The sequence below is a fragment of the Chiloscyllium plagiosum genome, chromosome 14, assembly GCF_004010195.1.
Source record: "Chiloscyllium plagiosum isolate BGI_BamShark_2017 chromosome 14, ASM401019v2, whole genome shotgun sequence".
NCBI classification, from domain to species: Eukaryota; Metazoa; Chordata; class Chondrichthyes; order Orectolobiformes; family Hemiscylliidae; genus Chiloscyllium; species Chiloscyllium plagiosum.
Genome location: NC_057723.1, coordinates 26,180,985 through 26,205,980, shown reverse-complemented (window position 1 = coordinate 26,205,980; position 24,996 = coordinate 26,180,985). Strand labels below are relative to the sequence as shown.

The following is a 24,996-nucleotide window of genomic DNA, read 5'->3' as shown; positions in this document are numbered from 1 at the left end:
TTCAGGCAGAGCATAAACAAGTGAATGAGATCCTCATAACAACTTCATTACATGCAATTATCAATCACATTCTCCAGTCCAGTCCATCATCCTAGATTCAACACTTACACCTCGAAACAATTGCAATCCTGAGATCGACAAGCAAAATATAATGTCATCATTAATGATTTACAATTCAAAATCAAACTTTGACTGCAGGCATATTTTAAGATCTTGGTCATATTAAATGTTGCTTTATAATTAGTATTTATGTGCAATCCCAACATGTTCACAGAAAACGATGGATAAAATTGTCTTCTTTTCATTAGAATTCTCACCAATGTTATCATTATCCATAAATATTTGCTGTCATTTATAAATCAATTAGAATATATATACATCCTAATTAATATATAAACAAAGCAAGTAAATGTGTGTGTATGTGTATGTTAACACTGGCACCTCCAAATCACAAAGGATCACTGACCTTCTCAATTTTAGTCCCAATCCTTGTTCTTTATTTTTGATCTCCTCAGTTTTATTTTAACCTGATGATTTTTTTTTTATCCAGTAGTGAGGTTTGGAGGATTAAACCAGAGTAAAAGTGGATATAAACAGTTAAGAGTATCAGGTGAAAGGAAAGCATTGTTTTATTGCTGCTGCTTGTTTCACAGTCATTAGAAAAATTGGCCTCTCTAAAGTATAAATCAGAAGGTGGATATAATCCATATGGGATCAATTATCATTTCTATTACCTGTATGAACAGGGTATGATTAGACTCAATATGATCTGTTAAGCCTTGTTGCCCCATTGGCACTGCACAAATGAAGAGCTTGGTAACACTTGGAAAGGGTCCAATAATTAAGTATCCTAAATTCTTGTTTGTTTTCAGAGGCACACTCCTTTTCATGTGTGAATCAGTAGTTGTTGGATCAGGATTGTCATTTTAGAATTAAACTCACTGAAGCATGTGCCAGAGAAAATGGGAGCTGATGAGGGACATTGACAATGATTTTTATCAGGTCATGTAGGTTCCATGAAAGTAATCTGAGTTGCTTCTCAAGGATCCCCCTCTGTAATTGTGGCCTCACTCAGTGTCTTGCTGGCAGAGAAGACAGATATCTCAACTGGAAGACTGCTATCAGAACACTCCTTGGTCCCCCACAGCACAGATAAAGGATATAAATGACGTTTGCTTGTTAACACTGTAGTCATTGCATTGCTGTTGTAGGAAACCAGCAAGCCAGTGTGCTTCTTTGACCAAATGTCAAACTTGACCACATAATACATTTGTGGACAAAACAGAGGTACAAACATTTGTGTTACATGACAATACATTGTTGGTTTCAAATAATAGTCAGAAACATATAAAAGTGCAGCATTCTGTTTATCTAAGTACTTAGCTTCAGTCCTTGATGATTTTGATTGCATTGTTAAGCAAATTTCAGATAACTTCAGGAATAATTTCAAAAGTCAGAGCTACGTGGATCTTGCAGCTTATCCTGGGTTTGCAGGCTTAGTTAAAGATTTATTATAGCTTTTGATGCAGTCAGTATAGTCATTATAGTTTACTAATATAAGATTTTTTTTTCCATTTTGTTTTATTAACATTGGGGGGACAAAAAACAAACAAAAAATATTGTGACTTTTTTTCTCAAATGGACATTTTCTTAATACAAGGTTTTTAAAGGTCTCCAGTGAATGGCTGGTTTCTTTTATTTGTCATTCAGAAATTAACAAGTCTATGTATTTTAGACAGTTTTTTTGTTTATATTGCAAAGGTTTTTTTGTTTCAGAAACCAAACCGTTTCCTTTTATATAAAGAGTCGTGTTTTTGTTCTGGAGGGTCCTACATGTGGTCTGCTTTGAAGAAGATTTTTCTTCTTCTTCGTCAAGTTTATTGAAGAATAATTGTTTTTATTCAGTTAATCAGCTAAGTGATTTTATTTTAAGTGTTTATATGTTTGATATGTATATATATATTTAGTTTTTTTTTCCATTTTAACATTCATTTCTGTAAGTAATGAAAGGTAGTTTGTTTTACATATAAGGTGTTATTGAAACATCCTCTTTTTAGGCTTAAAGTTATTAAGGCCACATCTAAGGTACAGAGTGAGATGGCTAGTAGATTTAGATAAGTTATTACTCAGCAGGATCAGTCAGATAGATGGGTGACTGTTAGGAAAGTTAAGGAGGTAGTTCAAAAGTCTCCGGTGGCTATTCCTCTATCAAATAGACATTCAGTTTTTGGAACTGCTGAAAGGGACAGTCTCTCTGAGCAAAATGGAAGGGCCAGTCAGTTTTTGGACTGATTCTTATGTTAGGCAGCATTTGACAAGATTTAATAGAATTATTATTATTATAGGGGACTGTCCTGTCAAGGGCACAGATAAGAGATTCTGTGGCAGTGAGCATATATTTAGGATGGTTTGTTGCTTTCCTGGTGCTAGGATTAATGATCTCTCTAAACTTTTCAAGTATGTTGTTAAAGGTGAGATTGAGAAGCCAGAAAATATTTTACACGTTGGTAGCAATTACGTTTTTAGGGAAAAGATTAAAGCAGTACAGAGACAGATGTAAGAGGTTAGATAGAAGACTAAAAATTAAAACTTGCAAAGTAGTAATTTCTGGTTTACTCCCAATGCTAAACTCAAATGAGGGAAGGTTAAATGAGAAATCAATGATTGAAGACCTGGTTTATTGTTCAGGGATTCAGGTTTTTGGACAATTGGAATGTCTTCTGAGATAGAAACGTCCTGTTCAAAAAGGATGGTCTTACCTAAACTGGAAAGGGACATATATATATATATATATTTTTAAGCCTTAATGTTGTTCAGGCCACATTTAAGGTGCAGCATGAGATGGCTAGTAGATTTAGAAAAGTTATTATCCAGCAGGATCAGTCATATAGATGGGTGACTGTCAGGAAAGATAAAAAAGTAATTCCAAAGTCTCCGGTGGCTATTCATCTATCAAATAGATATTAAGGAAGATTTTACATTGTTAGAACGGGGGAGTGGAGGCATTCTAAGTAGCAGTGTAAATGGAAGGATTGATGGGGAAGGTACTGAATGTGAGGAGAGCATGTCAATTAGAAAAGAAAGACGAGAGAGAGTTGAGTATGTAATAACTGAAGAACTAAACTGCATTTATTTCAGTGCAAGTGGTCTTAGAGGAAAGGCTGATGAACTCAGGGCACATTTAAGAACATGGGATTCACACGTCATAGCTATTACAGAAACTTGGATGAGAGATGGACAGGACTGGCAGCTCAATGTTCCAAGTTGGAGATGCTATAGGAAGATAGGAAAGGAAGTGGAGGGTGGCGTTTTTGATTAAGGAATACATTACTGCTGTAACAAGGAAGGTATTTCTGAAAAATTGTCCAGCGAAAAATATATATGGGTAGAAATTACAAATTTAAAAAAGGAAAGATCACTTTGGGATTGTACTATAGAAAAACAAATAAAAAAAGGGAGATCTGAGATATATGTATGAATAATAGAGCTGTAATAATGGGGGATTTTAATTTTCCAGAAATTGACTTGGATTACAACATTAAGGGTTTGAATGGTGAAAGATTTGTCAAATGTGGGCAAGAAAATTTTCTTTATCAATATGTGAATGCTCCTGCTAGGGAAGGTGCAAAACTAGACTTTCTTTTAGGCAATAAGGCAGGGCTGGTGACTGAAGTAAAAGTAGGGGAACACGTTGGGTCTAGTAGTTATAATTCTATTACTTTGAAAATGGTTATGCAAAAGGATATGCCTTCCATAAAAGTTAAAGATTTTAATTGGAGTAAGGCAAATTTTTAATGCTATGAGACAAGAAGTTGATTAGGCTGTTCGCAGATAAAAGGACATCTGACTAGTGCAAGGCATTCAAGAGTTCAGAGGCATTTTGTTCTTGTTGGAGTGATAAGATTAAGGAACAATGAATGAATAAAGATATTGAGATTCTAGTCAAGAATAATAGTCTTTATTTTAGATATAGACAATTTGGTTCATTTGAATCTTTGAATAAGGGCATTCTTGAGAGAAATCAGTAAGACAAAGGACGATATGAGATAGCATTGGCAGATAAGATTTAAGGATAATCCAAAGAGATTCTACAAATACATTGAGAGCAAAAGAGTAACTAGAGTACGGCGGCACGGTGGCACAGTGGTTAGCACTGCTGCCTCACAGCGCCAGAGACCCGGGTTCAATTCTCACCTCTGGCGACTGACTGTGTGGAGTTTGCACGTTCTCCCCGTGTCTGTGTGGGTTTCCTCCGGGTGCTCCGGTTTCCTCCCACAATCCAAAAATGTGCAGGCCAGGTGAATTGGCCATGCTAAATTGCCCGTAGTGTTAGGTAAGGGGTAAATGTAGGGGTATGGGTGGGTTTCGCTTCGGCGGGTCGGTGTGGACTTGTTGGGCCGAAGGGCCTGTTTCCACACTGTAATGTAATGTAATCTAATCTAATCTAAATCTAGAGGGAGGGTAGGGCCTGTTAAAGATCAAGGAGGTTGTCTTTGTGTTGAACCCCAGGAATGGGAGAGATACTAAGTGAATAATCTTCACATTACAGAAGAGGAAGTTCAGGAGGTCTTGGAGAATATAAATGTGGATAAATCTCCAGGACCTAATCTAATATCCCAAAACTTTGTGGGATGTAAGGGAGGAAATTGAGATCCATTGCAGAAATATTTGCATCATCTATAAATATGGGTGAGGTGCCTGATAACTGGAGGGTGGCTAATCTTGTAGCTCTGTTTAAGAAAGGTTGTAAGGAGAAACTGGAGAACTCTAGGCCTTAGAGTCTGACTTCGGTTGTGGGTAAATTGTTGGAGGCAATTATAAAAGATAGGATTTAGGGACATTTGGAGAGATAAAAAATTATTTGGGATAGTCAACATGATTTTGTGCAAGGAAAATAGTGTCTCACAAACTTGATTGAGTTTTTTGAGGAAGTTACCAAAAACACAGCAGTGAACATTGTTTATTTGGATTTTAGTAATGCCTTTGACAAGGTTCCGCATGGTAGACTAATTCATCAAGTTAGGCCACGTGGAATTCAGGGTGAGCTTGCCAATTGGATACGTAATTGGCTTACTGGCAGGAAACAGAGAAATGGTGGAGGGTTGCCTCTTGGACTGGAGGCCTGTGACCAGCAGTGTTCCACAGGGATCGGTTCTGGGTCCTCTTTTATTTTTCATTTATATAAATGTTTTGGATGAGAATATAGAAGGTATGCTTAGTAAGTTTGTGGCTGACACCAAAATTGGTGGCATTTCAGTGAATAAAGGTTTCTGACATTGCAAAAGGATCTTGATCAAATGGGTCAATGGGCTGAAACATGGAAGATCACGTTCAATTTGGATAAATGCGAGGTAATGCATTTTGGTATATCAAGCAAGGGTAGGGCTTATAAAACTAATAGTAGGGTCTTGGGTAGTTTTGTAGAATAAAGGCATTTAGGCATGCAGATACATAATTATTCAAAGCTTGTGTCTCATATAGACAAGGTGGTTAAAAAGGCATTTGGCACGCTTGTCTTCATTGCTTAGTCCTCTTGAGTATAGGGGTTGGGACGTTATGTTGAGGTTGTACAGGACATTGGTGAGGCCTCTTCTGGAATACAATGTCCAGTTCTGGTTGGCCAGTTATAGGAAGTATATTATCAAGTTGGACAGGATTCAGAAGAGATTTACCAGGATGTTGCTGGGTATGAAAGGTTTGAGTTATAAAGAAAGGCTGGATAGACTGGGATATTTTTCCACTGGAGGTTAGGAAGTTGAGAGGTGACCTGAATGAAGTTTACAAAAGTTTGAGAGATCTAAATAAAGTTGATGGTAGTTGTCTTTTCCCTAAGATGGGGAATTTCAAGACGAGGGGACACATTTTTAAAGTGAGGAGAGAAATTTAGAAAAGACATAGGCAAATGTTTTACACAGAGGCCGGTTTGCATGTGGAATGAACTTCCTGAGGAAGTACAGTTATAATGTTTAAAAGACGTTTGGATGAATACGTGAATAGGAAAGGTTTGGAGGCGTATGGGCCTGGAGCAGGCAGGTAGGTCAAGTTTAGTTTGGGATTATATTCAGCATGGACTTGTTAAGCTGAAGGTTTTGTTTCCATGTTGTATGCGTCTATGACTCTAAGATAGTAGTAGTCCATAACACAAACTGTCAGTAAATGAATGTCCACTTCTCTGTTTCTGCCAATCAGTTCCCAAAGCTGAGATAAATCTCCTTCTTATTATTGACCATTGTAGTGTGTTCTCCTGTTTTATGAAATTGAGTTCTGAGTATTTACACAATTGGCCCTGCAATCAAATCAAAAACAGCAAAGAATGTAAGTCATTTTCCACTTCCTGTCACATCTGAGTAAATATAATTTAAAAATTTCAAAACAGATTTTATTCTTAATTCTGAAATATTTATTGTCAGATGATAGGCATTAGTACATTAACAAATTTCCTTACCATAACTGTACTGTTAATTATTAAAGATAAAGCAAATACATATTATATAAACTGATAGTTCTGAATTCAGCTTCACACAATCTGATGATATCATACAGTCTCGGGGAGTAGGGAAGCTTCGCATCTTGATCATAGAATCTCTACAGTATGGAAGCTGGCCACTCAGCCCACACTAACCCTCCAAAGAGCATCCCATCCAGACCCACCCCTCTGTAACTCTGCATTCTCCATGACCAATCCACCTAATCTTTGGACTGCAGGAAGAATATGCCAACTCCACATAGGTAAGTCACCCGAGGCTGGAATCTAACCTGGATCCCTGGCACCATGAGGCAGCAGTGCTAACTGCTGAGCAACTGTGCAGCCCCACATATAGAGTCAGATGTGTCATCATTGTATCCTGATTTTATTAATTACTACGGCTACCTAGCCAAATAACCTATACCTATTACCTTCAGGCAATAAACTATATCTTGCTAAGACAAGTGTCTCTTCTTGTTAAGACTCATTTATGATTCATCATCGACTAGTATTAACCAGACAGGTCTTTTGGCTCAGTGTAGAATCTTGATTTGGTGCCCACAATCTATCCCAATAATTAATGGTTGTGGTTAATTTCACAGCATATAAAACAATTTAGGGTCTTTAGGAAAATAGACATGAAACATTTCTACATGTTAGATTCACAGTTTTCAGTCAATTGGAAAAGAGTCGTCAAGAGACTCAAGCACAAACAATCTAAGTTCAATAATAAGTTTGTAAGAGGAAAGGAATATCTCCAAAAGTTAAGACATTAAAGCATATCAAACTAATAAATGCAATAGCTTATTTTCTTCCTTTGGTATATCAACATGTCTCCCTGTTACTCAGAAGGTGGAGCAGCAGCAGCACAGAGTGAGCATAAAACTCAAAGTTTGGGGAGTGCGGCCTAGACTGTGAGGAGCATTTGGAGAAGCAGCAGCAGTGAGTGAGTAAGTATGTATAAAGGTCACTGAGCTTGGGGTGTGCAGCCAAGTCTGCAGGGAACAGTCGGAAGGCAGAACAATAGCAGCACAGAGAGAGTATAAAACTCACTGAGCTCTGCGTGTGCGGCCTAGTTATGGAGCCATAGAGATGTACAGCATGGACTTCGGTCCAACTCATCCATGCCAATCAGATATCCCAACCCAATCTAGTCCCACCTGCCAGCACCCGCCCATAACGCTCTAAACCCTTCCTATTCAAATACCCATCCAGATGCCTTTTAAATGTTGCAATTCTACTAGCCTCCATCACTTCCTCTGGCAGCCCATTCCATACACGCACCACCCTCTGCGTGAAAAAGTTGACCCCAAGTTCCCTTTCATATCTTCCCCTCTCACCCTAAAGCTATGTCCTCTAGTCCTGGACTCCCTCACCCCAGGAAAAAAGACCTTGTCTGTTTATCCTATCCATGCCCCTCATGATTTTATAAACCTCTATACGGTCACCCCTCAGTCTCCAACACTCCAGGGGAAAACAGCTCTTGCCAATTAAGCTTCTCCCTATAGCTCAAATCCTCCCAACCTGGTAACATCCTTGTAAATCTTTTCTGAACCCTATAAAGTTTCACAACATCTTTCCGATAGGAAGGAGATCAGAATTGCACACAATAATCCAACAGTGGCCAAACTAATGCCCTGTACAGCCCAACTCCTGAACTCAACACTCTACCAATAAAGGAAAACATAACAAATGCCTTCTTCACTATCCTACCTACGTGCAACTTCAAATTCCAGGAATACTGAACCTGCACTCGAAGGTCTCTTGTTCAGCAACACTGCCTAGGACGTTACCATTAAGTGAATAAGTCTTGCTAAGATTTGCTTTCTCAAAATGCAGCACCTCACATTTATCTAAATTAATCTCCATCTGCCACTCCTCACCCCATTGGCTCATCTGATCAAGATCTCGTTGTAATCCAAGGTAACCTTCTTCTCTGTCTACAACACCTCTCCGTTTTGGTGTCATCTGCAAATTTACTAACTGTACCTCTTATGATCACATCCAAATTATTTATATAAATGACAAAAAGTAGTGGACACAGCACCGATCCTTATGACACTCCACTGGTCACAGGTCTCCAGTCTGAAAGATAATCCTCGACTCCAACCTCTGACTTCTACCTTTGAGCAGTTCTGTATCCAAATGGCTAGTTCTCCCTGTATTCCGTGAGATCTAACCTTGCTAACCAGTCTCCCATGGGGAACCATGTCGAATGCTTTACTGAAGTCAATATAGATCAGGTCTACCACTCTGCCCTCATCAATACTCTTTGTTTCTTCTTCAAAAATCTCAATCAAGTTTGTGAGACATGATTTCCCACGCACAAAGCCATGCTGACTAGTCATACACTGTTGCTGCAAAAAACACTGAAGTGACGTCACAGGGAGGCTGTGACCTGATTGGCTGGTAGGAAGTGGGTGGAGAGCTTGAAAAAGAGCATAACACAAGTATTAGAAATTAATTAACTCATCAATTTAGATAAATTAATAAGTAACTAAGTAGAAATAGCTGGGCCGATGATGTGCTGTAGCCATATGATGTGAGAGCTGGCTAATCACATTGTGATCACATTTATCTCTTCAGCCCAGAGGTTCCCTGCCTCATTCCTAATCCCATTGTGAATGGCAGTGACCACATCTGCAGCAAGTGTTGGTTGCTGGAAGAACTCAGATCAGAAGTAATGATCTGGTATCTGAGCTTCAAACATTCCGGCACATCCGGGAGGGAGAAAGTTACCTGAGCACTTTGTTTCAGGAGGCAGTCACACCCGGTAGATTAAGTAATTCAAATTCAGTCAGTGATCAGAAACAACAGGGTGTGACTGTAAGTGAGGCAGATGGGGGATTCTGAGTTCAGGAATGGAGGAGCCTCAGCTCTTGACCTTATCCAACAGCTACAAGATGCTTGCTCCCTGTATGGATGAGGAAAAGGGCTGCGGGGAGGATGAGCCAGCTGACCATTGCACCATGGTGCAGGAGGCCATTCAAGAGGGGGGAGCAAAAAGACAAATAGTTGTTATAGGGGTTCTCGAATTAGGGGAATAGACAGTATCGTTTGCAAGCCAGATTGGGAGTCTGCGTGGTGTGTTGCCTGCCCAGTGCAAGGGTGCAGGACATCTCTGACTGACTTGAAAGGATATTGGAGTGGGAGGGGGAGGATCCTGTTCTTGTGGTCCACATTGGGGCAAGTAATATAGGCAAAGCTAGAATGGAGGACCTGTTTAGGGATTATCTTGCACTAGGAACGAAATTAAATGACAGAGTCTCAAATGTCACAATCGCTCGATGATTACCCAAGCCACGTGCTAATTGGCATTAGGGATAAGAAATTTAGAGAAGTAAACACGTGGCTAAGGGAGTGGTGTGGGAACAAGGGGCTCCATTTCATGGGGCATTGGCATCAGTTTTGGAACAGGAGGGATCTGTACCAATGGGATGGTCTGTACCAGTGGGACGGTCTCCACCTGAACCGATGTGGAACCAGTGTTCTAGCGAAAAGGGTGGTCACTAGGGCTTTAAACTAGTGAGTCGAGGGGAAGGGAAGGGGAAAACGACAGGAAGTATGATGGCAAATAAAAAAGTAAGTAGCAGGTTAGGATGTGTGCAGGAGGGTTTAAGTTCAAGGTAGACTATGAAAGTAGAAAGGAAAGATAACTCAGGAGGTATTATTAGAGATGCTGTGGTTTGAAAACTAGCATAAGGGCACTTTACCTGAATGCTCACAACATTGGTAACAAGCTTGATGAGTTAACGGCACAAATCATCGGGAATGAATATCGTTTAGTAGCCATTATGGAGAGATGGTTACAGGATGTTCATGACTGTGAGTTAAATATCCAAGGGTAATAGACTATTTGGAAGGACAGACAGGTAGGTAAGGGAGGTGGTATAGCTCTGATATTCAAGGACAACATCAGGCAGGTGCTGAGAGATGATATAGGTTCTATGGCAAACAAGGTTGAATCTATTTGGGTGGAAATTAGAAATTCTAAGAAGAAAATGTCACTGACTGGCATAGCCTATGGGCCACCAAATAATATTGCATTGGGGTGGGCAATAAACAAATAATTAACTAATGCCTGTCAAAATGGTAAGGCAATTATCATGGGAGATTTTAATCTGCATGTTGATTCATTGAACCAACTCAGTCAGAGTAGCCTTGAGGAGGAGTTCATTGACTGTATCCACGATAGTTTTCTTGAATAATATGTAATGGGACCGATGTGGGAGCAAGCTATCTTGGATTTGGTCCTGTGAAATGGGATAGGAATAATTAATGACCCCCTAGTTAGGGATCCTCTTGGAAGGAGTGCTCACAGTATGGTTGAATTTAGAATATGGATGGACAGTGTGAAAGTACCAGTGTCCTGTGCTTAAATAAGGGAGATTACAATGGATGAGGGAGGATTTGGCTAAATTGGACTGGAAACAAATACTTTATGGTGGGACAGTTGATGAGCAGTTGAGGGCTTTCAAAGTAATTTTTCAAAGTGCTCAGCAAAAGTGTATTCCAGTAAAAAGGAAGGACTGTAAGGAAAGGGGTAATCTGCCATGTGTGTCTAAAGAAATAAGGGAGGCTATCAAACTCCAATGAGAAGGCACACAAAGTGATCAAGATCAGCAGGAAACTAGAAGATTGGGAAAGCTTTAAAGCTCAACAGAAAGCCACAAAAAGAGCTATAAAGAAAAGTAACGTAGAACATGGAAAAAACACTTGCACAGAATATAAAGCCAGATAGCAAACATTTCTATAAATATATAAAATGAAAAAGAGTGGCTAAAGTAAATGTTGGTCCTTTAGAGGATGAGAAGGGGCATTTAATCATGGGATATGATGAAATGGCCAAGCATTAAACAGCTATTTTGTGTTGGTCTTCACAATGGAGGATATGAACAACTTGCCAGTAATTGAGAAAGAGATAAAGATAGGTGAGGACCTGGAAACCATCATTATCACAGAACAGGTAGTGTTGAACAAGCTAATGGAGCTAAGGATAGTCCAGTCTCCTGGCCCTGATGGAATGCATCTTGGGGTACTAAAAGAGATGGAAGGAGAAATAGCAAGTGCTCTTATGGTAATTTTCAAACATTCGTTGACTCTTGGGCAGTTCCAGCAGATTGGAAACAGCAAATGGAATGCCACTACTTAAAAAGGTTTGTAGACAAAAGATGGGGAATTATAGACTGGTTAGCTTAACTTCTGTAGTGGGGAAGATTTGGGAGTCTATTATCAAGGAAGAAATAGCAAGGCATTTTGATAGAAATTGTTCTGTTGGGCAGACGCAGCATGGGTTCATAAAGGGCAGCTCACACTTAACTAATCTTTTGGAATTCTATGAACAGCATAGTGCACAATCGGACCCAGTAGATGTGTTGTACCTTGACTTCCAAAAGGCCTTCAACAAGGTGCCACACAAGAGGCTGCTGCATAAGATAAGGATGCATGGTGTTATGGGTAAAGAATTAACATGGATGGAGGATTTGTTAACTAACAGAAGCAAAGAGTGGGGATGACTAAGTGCTATCCTGGTTGGCAATCCGTAATCAGTAGTGTACCTCAGGGTTCAGTTTTGGGACCACAATTATTTACAATTTATATAGATGATTTGGATATGTAGTGTGTCAAAGTTTGCAGATGACACTAAGATGAGTAGCAGAGCGAAGTGTGCAGAGGACTGTGAAACTTTGCGGAGGAACTTAGATACTTTAAGTGATTGGGCAAAGATCTGGCAGATGGAATACAATGTTAATAAATGTGAAGTCATCCATTTTGGTAGGAATAACAGTAAAAAGAACTATAACTTGAATGGTAAAATGTTGCAGCATGCTACTGTGCAGAAGGACCTGCGTGTCCTTGTGCATAAATCACAGAAGGTTGGTCTGCAGGTACAACTGGTAATTAGGAAGGCAAATGGCATTTTGTCTTTCATTGCTGAAGAGATAGAGTTTAAAAGTAGGGAGGTTATATTGCAGCTGTATAGAGTGCTGGTGAGGCCACACCTGGAGTACTGTATGCAGTTTTGGTTTCCTTACTTGAGAAAGGATGATCTGGCACCAGAGGGGGTGCAGAGAAGGTTCACTCAATTGATTCCAGATTTGAGGGGGTTGGCTTATGAGGAGAGACTGAGTAAATTTGGGATTACATTCATTGGAATTTTGAAAAATGAGGGGGGGACCTTAAAGAAACATAACAATTATGAAGAGAATAGATAAGATAGAAGTAGAGAGGATGCTCCCACTGGCAGGTGAAACCATGACAAGAGGGCATAGCCTAAAAATTATAGGGAGCAGATTTAGGACTGAATTGAGAAGGAACTTCTTCACCCAGAGGGTTGTGAATCTGTGGAATGCCCGGCCCAGTGAAGTAGTTGATGCTACTTCAATAAATGTTTTTAAAGCTAAGAAACATTTTTTTGAGCGAGAGGGCGTGAGGGGGTGGGTAAGTGGATCCGAATCCACAAAAAGATCAGCCATGATCTTATTGAATGGCAGAGCAGGCTCAAAGGGCCAGATGGCCTACTCCTGCTCCTAGTTCTTATGTTCTTATGTAACATACTTTACCAAGCATGTTGCATTAACAAGTCAATGTTGCTAGAAGGCCAATTGATATCTCAATCCAGTGATAATATGCAATGTTCTTTGTTTTACAAGAAGATTTGCTTTAAAATGTGATATTGAGACCTAGAGTCATCGGAGATAGTACATTCACTGCCTGATCCATATTGTGATCAGTAATACAAGTGGGGGTTGTGGTGTTTGTCTCAGTGAAAGCTAAATTTGCCTTCATCCTAAGAGATGGAAAGAATTACTAAATGTTACTATGAGTAACTTGGGCAAATTAATAGGGGACTTAAAAATGTACTTCTTCAAAGATAAACAATTTATGTATTACCTTTCAGGACCTCAGGGTATAAGACCATAAGATAAAAAGAAGCAGGAGCAGAATTAGACAATTCAGTCCAATGAATCTCTTCCACCATTTGATCATGGCTGATGCGTTTCTCAATTCAATTCTCTTGCCTTCTCCCCCCCACCCTTAATCCCCCTAACCAATCAAGACCTATCCATCTCTGTCTTACATACAATCAACGACTGGCACCCACAGCACTCTGACAATGAGCTCCACAGATTAACCAGCCTCTGACTGAAGAAATTCTTCCTCTCCTCAGTTATAAAATTCCCTTTTTTCTGAGGTTATGACCTTGGGTTCTTCCCCACATACAAAATATCCAGGCCCCTCGGTATATAATAAGTTTCAATGAGATCCACCACATCAACATTCTGGACTCCATCAAGCACTGATCCAGAATCCTCAACTGCTCCTCATATGACAAGCTCTTCATCGCTGGGATCATTCTTCTAAACCTCCTCTGGACAGTCCAAGGCCAGCACATTGTAGGATACAAAGCCCAAAATTTCTCTCAATATTCCAAACGTGTTGAGACCAGACCTTTGTGCAGCCTCACAAATACACCTCTGCTTTCCAAATGAATGCTAACTTGCATTTGCCTTCCTGACTGCCAGCTGAACCTGCATGTCAACATTAAGAGAACCTTGACTTAGGATTCCCAAGTCTCTTTGTATTTCAGATTTCTGAAGCCTTTCCCTTCCTAGAAAATAGTCTATACCTCTATTCTTCCTAAATGCATAACCTCACATTTTCCCACATTATATTCCATCTGTCAGTTTTTTGCCCATTCTCCTAATTGCCCAAATCCTTCTGCAGCCTCTGATCCCTCAACACCACCTGCCCCTCTACTATCTTTGTGTCATCTACAAATTTAGCAACATTTTGCCATCATGTCCTTTGTCAATATCGTTAATGTATAACATGAATAGTTATGGTCCCAACACGGACCCCTGTGGAACTCCAATAGTCACTGGCTGCTGTCGTGCGAAATACTCCTCCATCACTCTGCCAGTTAGCCAATCCTCTTTCCATGCCATGTTTTTGCTCCTAACACCATGGCCTCTTATTTTAGTCAATCAATTTGTGCACAGCAAGCTCCCACAAACAGCAATGTGATAATCTATTATAGTTCTTAGACTTGACTTGAAAATATACACTCTTCTGACTCAAAACTGTGAAACACAAACTGACCTCATGTGGTATTTTATAATTAATAAAAAAAAATGAAAAAAAAAAGGAGATGCAGGGGGATTGTATCTGACTGAACAGATTGGGTGAAGACCAGAAGTTACTTGATAGATCTTCTAGGATCATGTCCAAACAGAATTGGCATCCAGAAGGTGTCAAGGGCACAGGCCATGATTTTATGTCAGCATTCTTCAGGAGATCCTGACTGGTCAGTGCAAGTGAGGAATTCAGATAAGCTCCCACAGCCAAATCTTCCATCATTACATAATATTTTGGCTATCTGGCACTGAAACTACCGAAAACACACAGTAAAATAACATAAAACAGGAGTTACAATGAAACAGCCTCATGCTATGATAAAGGTATATCAACATACTGAATATGCTGATCTGAAGTTGTTGTTATGGAGCAGCACTGCTGGCACTGTACACTGGGCTGCATTGGCCAGTTTTTGTGCTGTAAAGTACAATAGCAGAATGTAATAAATGGTGGAGTTTCCTGCCTCATCAATTAACAAGTCAGCAGGCAATGATGCCAGCAACCCCTCAGCTATTTAATACTTGAAGGCTAAACGCTAAACTTCCAACTCGCACTCAGCAGTACAGTCAGTATTGCAACAGGACCTAGAAATGAAAATCAGCCATTGAGCAAGGAACCCGGTTAGGTGAGGCTGATTTACTCGGGCCAGTCAGGAAGTGAGGGGTTGGGGGTAGAAATGTTGCATTAAAGACTGGAGTCATTCTCCTGCTGGCTTTGGCCCTTGCTGCCATCGAGTCACTCTGTTGGACCGAGGGTGCCCAAGCATGATTGACTCTCTGCTGAGCCACCAGGGTATAACTGACAGCTTGTCCACACAGTATGGCCACCCCATCACCACTAGCAGAATACCAACGGGGCCATGTGATACCCTTAATTTTCTATCCCTGATCATTCTGGTTGTGGACTGAATTGGGAGGAATTCTTAAGGTCATAGGAGTTCCACGACGTGTTTGCTGTCAAATTTCATATCCGATCTCCTTGCTGTTCTGTGGGTGAGGAAGGGATTTACTCAAACTCTACCCAACTTGTCCAAAAGGAAATCTTATGAGCCTCTCCAGAAACCATCACTTTATTCCGTTTGAATTAAATCCCACTCAGCCAAACCGCCCATCATTGATCTCTTAAACCCTCACAGAATTAAAATTAACATTCTCATTCTTACGCACAAAATAACTTTACTCACTTACCCCTTAATTTTCTGCATCTGGTTAATGGTTTCTGGGAGAGGAACATTGAGTGTTTCAGGCAGGAATAAGACCAGAATTGCTGAAAACATAGTCGAACCTCCAATCAGAATGTAAGGCAGGAAATCATAATGAATACCTGTGAAAATATAAATAATTTCTGTGCAATGCATTTTCGATAGATGAGAAATTTATTGCATAAGAAATTATAAGACCTAACCCAAAATTTTCTATTCTGTGATGTGGTGCATGGCATGAACATACTGAGCCATGCTTTTGGATATTTTGTGCGCTTATTCCAGAATCTCTTGCCTCCCAACATTAATTTGTTCATAGTTCCCATCTGGAACAAAGAGAGTACTATAGAAATGCACAATATCAGATTCCACATTGGTATTGATGTTATTTAGTTCTAACTCAAAAGCACCGCTCTCAACACTTCCACCATCTGATTTGCCATAATGCTTGTTTGACAATGCTGAATGAGCAGGAACTTCTTCCCTCTGAGTTAAATGAAGAATCATCATCTGAATGTGAAAAGGCCACTGATTGCCGAGCACGTAGACTGGTAAGATACAAAAATAGAAGTCTAGCTGAAACACTCAAGCCCAAACACCCCATCTTCTATGAATTCCTTCTTTGTTGGAAAGAAAGATGCATTCCACAGGATCTTTGTGATCATCAACAACTATGGAAGCATCTCACTTCTCAGTGACACAAGGACAACCTGTACTTGGGTTATGCTTGAAAGACTCTACCCACTTACAGACTGGGTGTATTGTAGCAAAGTGTGGTTTATGTTTTGTCAGATCTTCAGTGCACATGATCTTCTCTAAACACCACGATAAGAAAAGTGTAGGGAGTAGAATATTTCTCTTTACCTTACTTTAGTAATTCTCGCCAATTAAATCTAATCAGAAAACTTCTGAGGAAATTTGGCCACCAATGAAAGCTCCTCGCTCTCATCTGGTTCTTTTCTGACAGCATGCACTGTAATGCACAGTGTGATGGCTCCATTTCTGATGGTTTCAGGGTGAAGAATAGAGTGAAATGGGACTCTGTTTGGTATTTTCTTCTCCATCTTCTTGAGTTTTTCCTCCTTGCAATTTTGGGTAGAGTTTAACTAAATTTTAGGTCAGAAGGAAAGTTTTGGACTTGTCCATATGAAAAGCAAAGACAGCATTTGGAGAACTCTAGCTGAAGATGCCATGCTAGTTGTTCACACACAAAGTTAACTACTTAGGCTCAAAGAGCATCATTGTCAGGCCTGTAGCCAGTTCTTCCTGGTCATATGCTTCAAGAGAACTGTGGTTATCTCAAAAGTAGGGAGTGTTGCTGACCAAAGAGACCTTGGAGTGCAGGTTCATAGCTCCTTGAAAGTGGAGTCACAGGTAGATAGGATAGTGAAGAAGGCGTTTGTTATGCTTATAGGTTTAGGGTGAGAGGGGAAAGATATAAAAGAGACCCACTGGGCAAGTTTTTCACACAGGGTGGTACATGTATGGGATGAGCTGCCAGAGGAAGTGGTGGAGGCGAGTACAATTGCAACATTTAAGAGGCATTTGTATGGGTATATGAATAGGAAGGGTTTGGAGGGATATGGGCTGGGTCCTGGCAGGTGGGACTAGATTGGGTTGGGATATCTTGTCGGCATGGACAGGTTGGACTGAAGGGTCTGTTTCCATGCTGTCCATCTCTATGACTCTGACTCTATCTTTGCCCTTGATCACAGTAAACTACAAGAAGTGGTTCTAATTCTGTTAAGTCCAGGTTGCCCCTGGATGAAGAACTCTGTACATGCATAGTGAAAGCAGCTAGCAAATTTGAGCGATTCGCAAAACATGTATGGAATAACATCAAGCTAGCTGTTCAGGCTAAGATCCTGTTTATGAGTCCTGTGTTTTCAGAACTTTGTAAGTTTATGAAAAATGAGCAACTTTCAACTATCAAGAAAGGAAGCTGAACAACTTCCATCATTGCTGTTTGTATGCGTCCGGGCATCTCGTGGATAAAATCGTGACTGCATCCGTTTTCTCAGAGGCAAATCTCCCAAACCTGTTGGCAGTCATCAAGACTTAGACATGTCTGAAGACTTAAAGCACAGTCACATATGTAATGATTTTCTGCTTGATGAGAGCTGGAGACAAACAAACAGTAGGAAATCTATAGCCCCCGCTTCAAAGATACTTGTGAGCCTGAGCTGAAGGCTGTAAGCCTTAGCTTTTTCACCTGAGACATGTACTAACAACAGAGGAAGATGTTGACATCATCTATGAGGATATGTGCCACCAAGGCCAAGCAGCTTGGCAACTGGCATCGTTAGATGTAGGTTTGCTCACTGAACTGAAAGGTTCATTTCCAAACGTTTTGTTACCTTACTAGCTAACATCTTCAATGGACCTCATGCAAAGCAATGCTGAAAATTCCTGCTTTCAATTTATATGTTTGGGTTTCTTTGGGTTGGTGATGTCATTTCCTGGCACCATCATTGGAAAACAACTTACATTGGACACTTCAATCATTAGCAAAAGTGCACACTACACAAAACTATCCAATTCCGTATGGATTTGATTTTACACATATCCATCATCTTACAAAGATGTAAGCATGCAAACATTTCTAAACCAAACTTATCTTTTTAAAAAGTATTTCTTTAAACCTGTCTTCAGAGTATTAAAGAAAGTGGCCCTGGAAAAATTGGATCTTGCAAAATTCTACAGACACTGAAGGAGATGCTACAGATTGCAGGATGGTAAATGTAACCATAATATTGAAAAAGGGGGAGAGAAGAATAAAGAGAATCACAGACTTCTTCACCTAACATCAATCGAGGTGAAAATGTGAGTCTATTATAAAAGATGGCAGAATATTTGGAAAATAGTAACAGGATTGGAAAAGTCAGCATGAGTTTATGAAAGGCAAATCACAGTTTACAAATTTACTGAAGTTTTTTTGAGGATGTAACTAGTAAAATAGATAACGGGGATCCAATGGATGTAATGCATTTGGATTTTCAGATGGCTTTTGGTCAGGTCCCTCATAAGAGGTTAGTGGGCAAAGTTAAAGCAGATGGAATAGAAGCAAGGTATTGGGATAGATCAAGAACTGATTGACGAACAGGAAACGAGAGTGAGGATCAATCAAGGAAAGATTGACTCAAAGGAGAATACTCCAAGACTTAAATGCTCACTGCCTCTTGAAAAAGAATCCAAGGAATTAGATTTCTCATTCCTTTCTATCAGCTTTGCTCTAGGTGTTGGAGGTGAATTAATTTCTCTTTCTACAGGTACTTGTTTCACTTCAACACTTGCAGCAATATGTGAGTGCTGAGGTGCAGCTAGGAACATTTCAAGGATTCCATGAGAAAGGACAATTTTGTTCCACAGGCAATCTCTGTCATTAACCATGGACTAAAGACTCTTATTCCCTCTCTGTGGTGTGTCTGTTTGAAGGATTAAGTCATCAGTCATTAACAGTAACAAGAATGTTTGTTTAGCTCGGCATTCACTGCGATCTTGAAGTTTTTTGCATTTTTGAAATGAAGAGACTTCTTTCTCTCCATCAAACTATCTCTCTATTGAATCAGCTTGGACAAGACGTTTCCAAATCTTCAGCAATCTTTCATTTTCAGCCTCCAGGGCTTGATTATGCTATTTTCAGCCAAGAGCTTGACTTACATACAATAGTCTCACTGAGGGAGCTAGACTGTCAATTCATAAGATCTGAGCTTTTCAATTTGTTCCTCTGTTCAACTTTAATCTTGGTGAAGGCATGCTGTGTCTCTATCAACTCAATAATCATGTCTTGTAAGCTTTATTTGAAAAAAACCTCTTGCGTTTTTTGGGCTCGATGGTGGGTTTCACTTATAGCTATGGTCTCTGCAGATCAACAACTTCTGAATGTTGCATATTAATCTGATCCAATTTGCACTTTAAGGTCTCTTTCTTCCTGACTAACTTCTTATTCTTTAAAATTGTTGTACTTCTTCTTGATGGTCCTTGCCTTAAGATAATAGCTTTTCTCCAAGCATTTCCAATTCCTATTGATTTTCTCTCTACACGGTTACAATATTTGTTGCTTAAATTAGTTTCTGTCTTTGTAGGTGTGACTCATCCATCCCAACTGAAGCTCCAATGGTCTTGAATTTATTTTGAAGCTCCAGACCTCTTCCTTTCATGATTGAAGATGCTTTTTTAACTCCATAATTTTTGTTATCTCAGATTCTAGGCCAAATATTTAGACTGTAGATATTTCTCAAACTGCGCTTGGTTTAATTTCTGATTCAAATGGTGCAAGATCATTTTCTTGCTTCTTAGCTGTGATCTGAATATATATTTAAACTCACAACCACTTACATTTCAAAGGACAAGGGCAGCAGATGGAAACACCACCACCTGCAAGTTCCCCTCCAAGGCATTCACCATCCTGACATGGAAATTCATCGCTGTTTCTTCAGTGTCACTGGGTCATTCCCTCCCTAAGGGCACTGTGGCTCTACCTATAGCACACTACTGCAACAGTTTAAAAAGGCAGCCTTTGAAGGGCAAATAGGGATGGGCATCAAACGCAGGCCCAGCCAGCAATACCCACAAAAAAAAATAACAAATTGAGATGAACTGAATGGACTTGAGACAGTTGTACTGAGATGGGATATGCACATAGTGTGCCATGATGCCAAAGGGATGGCGTGGGTGGAGTAGCTGGAAAACATCAGAACCTGCAGCAATCATGTCTGAGAGCCCTGGAGTGATTCTATGTGCTTCAGGCAAGTAATGGTCTATCATTGGGTCTTCTACCGCTTTTAGGGAAGAGAAGCCTTCTCCAAGAGTTCCTGGCCAATTGGAGAGCTGGCAGTTCTTCAGGCCCAGGACCAGTAACAGTGGAGGAGGAGTTGGTCAGGTTCACTGAGGCAAGTGAGGCAGACGGAAAGGGGTGAAATTGTTCCTGAGGGACGTGGAGAGCAGTTGCCATTTTCTCTGACAGTCACAAAGAGGCTTATCCTCCCATCCCCCTTGCTCAAACCCAGAACATCGAAACAGGCTACTAGAGCTTACCTGACATTAACCTAATGTGGCAGAGGTATCTAATCACTCTACACCATCCCCTGCAACCCCTCCCCCAACAATGCCATGCTTATTCAATATACTCAGTGGGAGACAGATCCATTAAGAGGCCCTTACTCTGCCACTTAAGGCCTCACTGGTCAATGCATAAGCAGGAAAACTCTATTCAACCTTACACACCCCGAATGAATTGCAGAGTATGGAGAAGATAAGGGCACTCCTTCCTACTTGAGTCTCAATTCTGCAGTGATCCCCACCTCCAGCCTGCATCAGAGAGAAATTGTTCAATTATTGAATTCCACCCAATGAATCAACGAGCATATGTAGTTGCAGCCAGGTTGGAGGTAAATGATTACATACTGCCTACAGAGCAATATCATTGACAAATTCTTCTGCTGAGAATTCAGATGAGGGGAGGGCTGATGGGCATGCACAGACAGGTTTTGAGGGCTTTGGCAGACTTAGCACAAGAACTGTTTTCACTGCAAAGGAACACAAAGAAGTCGAGCTGTACCTGGGCACAGACATCAGTGCATTGCTTGGAGCACATTCTTTCCAGTTTGGAAGTGATGGCTAACACAGGACAGCACCTTGGATAGAGCTATGATGCAGCATTCAATAGTCAATGTCTCCGCTTCCAATACAGCCTGAGCATTTGCCACTCAGCATCTCAGTGCTATAGGGGAAGCTCAGACTCTGGTTATGAGATCTGTGCTTATTGTCATGCAAACCCCATGTGCCATTGGAGGCTCAGACTGCTACCAAGGAAGACAAGGATTTCAGTGTACAAAGGGACTTGCTCACTGTTATAGCAGTTTCAGTTCCGACATATTATTTGGATAGCTTAGGTTTTGCCACAATGGATTGTTCATAGTTCTGTGATGTATAATCCCCTATTCTCTCTCAGAATTCTACCAGTGGATTTCATCACATCAATGCCAGTTCATCAAAGTCCTTGCTATTGCTGTCAGCCAGTTAACCCAAACTGTTGCCATACCTGACATGGTTACACTGAATGAAACTACGTTAGTGATATGAATGGTGTGGATTTGGGAATCACCATTGCTTAGGCCATCTATGTATTCTCATTTCATACAGAATGTAGACTGACAACTTACCAAGATAAAAAATGTAAGGTGAACAGATGGAACCCACCCTAGAGAACATGGAGCTCACTCCAACACTAAGGTTTCTTATCGTGGTTGGATACAACTCCACAGTGTAAACATAAAGAATGGCGAAGGCAATCGTGGTGCAAAATTTGCCAATCATCACCAGTGCTGTGGAAAATGCTGAGAGATCTGGAAAAAAATATACACAAATATAATTTAATAGAAGGTGCACTGGTTTACAAGACAGCTATCTGTATGATCTTGAAGGGTTTAGAGAGGCAATATCATAATGTGAAGCAAAATCAGAAATTGATGGAGACACTCAGCAGGTCTGGCAGCTTCTGAGGAGACAGACAGAGAGAGAGAGAGAGACAGAAAAACAGAGTTAATATTTTAAGTTCAGTGACCCAGAGGCCTTGGTATTTGAAAAAATAATCACCAATTGGAAGGGAAAGAGATGGGCATTGGGCAACTGATTGCCAATGTGAATAGAGAGTTTGTGAGCATTCGAGAGCTAAAGAACATTACAGATTTATCAAAAGCTGAGGCTTCACATGTTTTAATTTTAAGGATGAGACTTTTAGTCTGAACAAAAGGGCTGAGGTAGGAACCAAGACAGATGATGCTAAGGAAGTGGAATGAACCATATCTATAAGATGAGTATGAACACTCTTGTTCTCCTTGTGACTCTGACTGATGGAATTTGGAAATGGATTTAGGACCCAACTGCACATTCAAGGACTTTGGAGTGCAGAGGAAGGTTAGAGGTGGACAGTAGGTTGCAAGGATAAGGTGTCCACATTTTGATTTTGAGGAAGATGGTGATGACAGCAAATGTAAAAGAGAGAGAACAATTTACAATTCATGTAACAGAATCGGGGTAATGTCGCGTGACCAGAATATTGAGTGGAATTAGATCAAGGTAACTGGAGCTGGAATTCATGGATAAGATGAGGTCAGAGGGGGCATGAGAGGAGATGCAGAGACACTAAAGAAAGGTACAATTTCAGGGAGAGCAGGTCAGACCATCAAATAAAGATTGGCCAGGCAGGTCACTAGAAAGAAGGCTCCCGAGAGAGATAGCTGATCAGATTGTCAAGAAACTTGTGAATTCCTTACACACTGCTGGAGGTGGAAATAAATCAAAACTGTTGATTCTTCTCTGAAGATTTCAGTGTCTATTATCATGTGGGATTCCTTAAGTTCTGAAGGATATAATGCCCCACCACCAACATCTGTGGAGCAGAGGTCAGGAGGCAGGGTGTTAACAATGTTACTCACTGCACCCATTCTCTGTGCTTGAAGGGAGGGGAGGGGCTTATTAGCTATATAGTAACACTCCAAAACACAGAGTGCAAATTCACGCCCAAAGCACCCAGGAGCATTCAATCAAATGAGCATCTTGTGTGGAATAGGCAGAGTTTCTGAGGAGGTGCTCCTCCAATCACAGACTGGTTCTCTCTGTGCTTGCTGCTGCTAGGTTCATTAGCAAATCCATCAGCAGCCAACATGGAATAGAAGCAGCTTGTGATTGGAGGAGCAGAGAGAGAGAGGAGAGGGAGAAATTGTGAGGGAGACTATAGGGGTCAGTAGCAAAGAAAGAGAGAGAACAAAAGGCTGCAGGAGTTGAGTGTAAGAGACAGAGGCAGGGACAGGTATGAGAAATTGGTAGGAAAGACAAACATGGGGCAGGCTCCAGGGACTGGGATGTGGGGAGACGCAGGAGTTGGGGGAAGATAGAAAGACAGAGGGTTACCCTGGAGTTGGAGGAGGAAGTCAAAACAATTGTGGAGGCTGCAGGTAGGGGAGAGAGATGGGCTTCAAGGAAGTGAGAGAGGGAAACTGCAACATAGGGACAAGGCCCATGAATGAATGTAAACAGTGTCAATCACGGGGCCCATTCTCTGAGGTTGAGGGGAGGGGCGGGAAGGGGTCTATCGTCACATATATCTTGGAAGATGTAGTAAAAAGTCACTACTAACCGGTGGTATTTGGAGGTACAAAAGGATAAAAAAAAACTTAAATACAGTTCATCTTCATTGGCTGGAGTCCTAAACACAGTTCCAGGACCTATGCAAGGTCTCTGCAAGGTTCATTGGCTGGACTTACCACAGCCAGGAATCCCCACTCCACCATCACTGCAGCAGATGTCTCACTGCCAATTCCAGGAATCCATGCATCAGGCCTATGAAGCCAGGAGTTCCCACTCCAGTCACCCCTGACACCACTCTGGCCTCCCTGCAATATCAGGGAAGATGAAGAAAAGAAGAAAAAGGAAAAAAAAAAGGAGAGAGAACAAAAGGATTTGGCCGACCTGGAGTGGGCAGGCCTATTGTGCCAGAGTCGACATCTTGAATAGTTGAATGAGGCTGCAAAAGAGAAAGAAGAGGAAGCTGCAAGGTGGAGAAGGGAGGTTAGAAGGCGTGGGAAAGCTGCAATGGATGGAGGAGAGGCATGCAGGTTGCAGAAGAAAGTGAACTACTTCAAACTATTTTAAACAATATAATTTTCAACAAACTAAGCCAGGAAAACTGTATATCAGTAGGTAATACATATTTTTTAAATTAATGTGAAATATTGAGCTTAAGGCTACATGTGCTCAGAAGCTACTACACAGCTGAGAACTGTAATGGATTCTGTTATAATGAGTACTGCATCAATCATTAAATTTAAGTCTGAGATGGAGATCGGAAATGCAGTAAAACTGATAGTCTCTTCCTGGTTAAAATGTTCCAGCTTTGTGCATAGATGATCAAAATGGATTACTTGTTACCTCTCCTGTTTGTTGAAGATCTATTTGGGGTGTTGGCTTTTTTTGTGTAGAAGTGTGTCAGATATCTTGAATAGAAACTTTTGTTGCTAACTTCTGCCTGTTGTCTCATGCCAATTTAAAATCTATAGGGGCCAAGAAATTATTGCTTTCCTTGTAAGTTACAGGTTTAATGTTAATGGAGTAGAAATATTTACTGAGGAAGATGGTTCATTGCCACAGTTAAAGGATACAAAGACGGTAAGAAAAATGAGAAGGAATA

At 40.6% G+C, this 24,996-nt stretch overlaps 1 protein-coding gene across 2 annotated transcripts in view; it reads right to left on the bottom strand.

Moving 5' to 3' along the window:
- Positions 1-6,053: 6,053 nt before the first annotated feature.
- Positions 6,054-24,996, bottom strand: part of LOC122556567 (solute carrier family 22 member 5-like) — a 60,587-nt gene continuing 41,644 nt past the window's right edge. For both annotated transcript variants that reach the window (XM_043703380.1, XM_043703382.1), the window contains 3 exons: positions 21,971-22,153; positions 15,793-15,928; positions 6,054-6,286 (listed from right to left, as the gene is read on the bottom strand). In XM_043703380.1, coding sequence (XP_043559315.1) covers positions 6,250-6,286; positions 15,793-15,928; positions 21,971-22,153 — 356 coding nt within the window. In that variant the 3' untranslated portion in view covers positions 6,054-6,249. The remainder of the gene's footprint in view (positions 6,287-15,792; positions 15,929-21,970; positions 22,154-24,996) is intronic.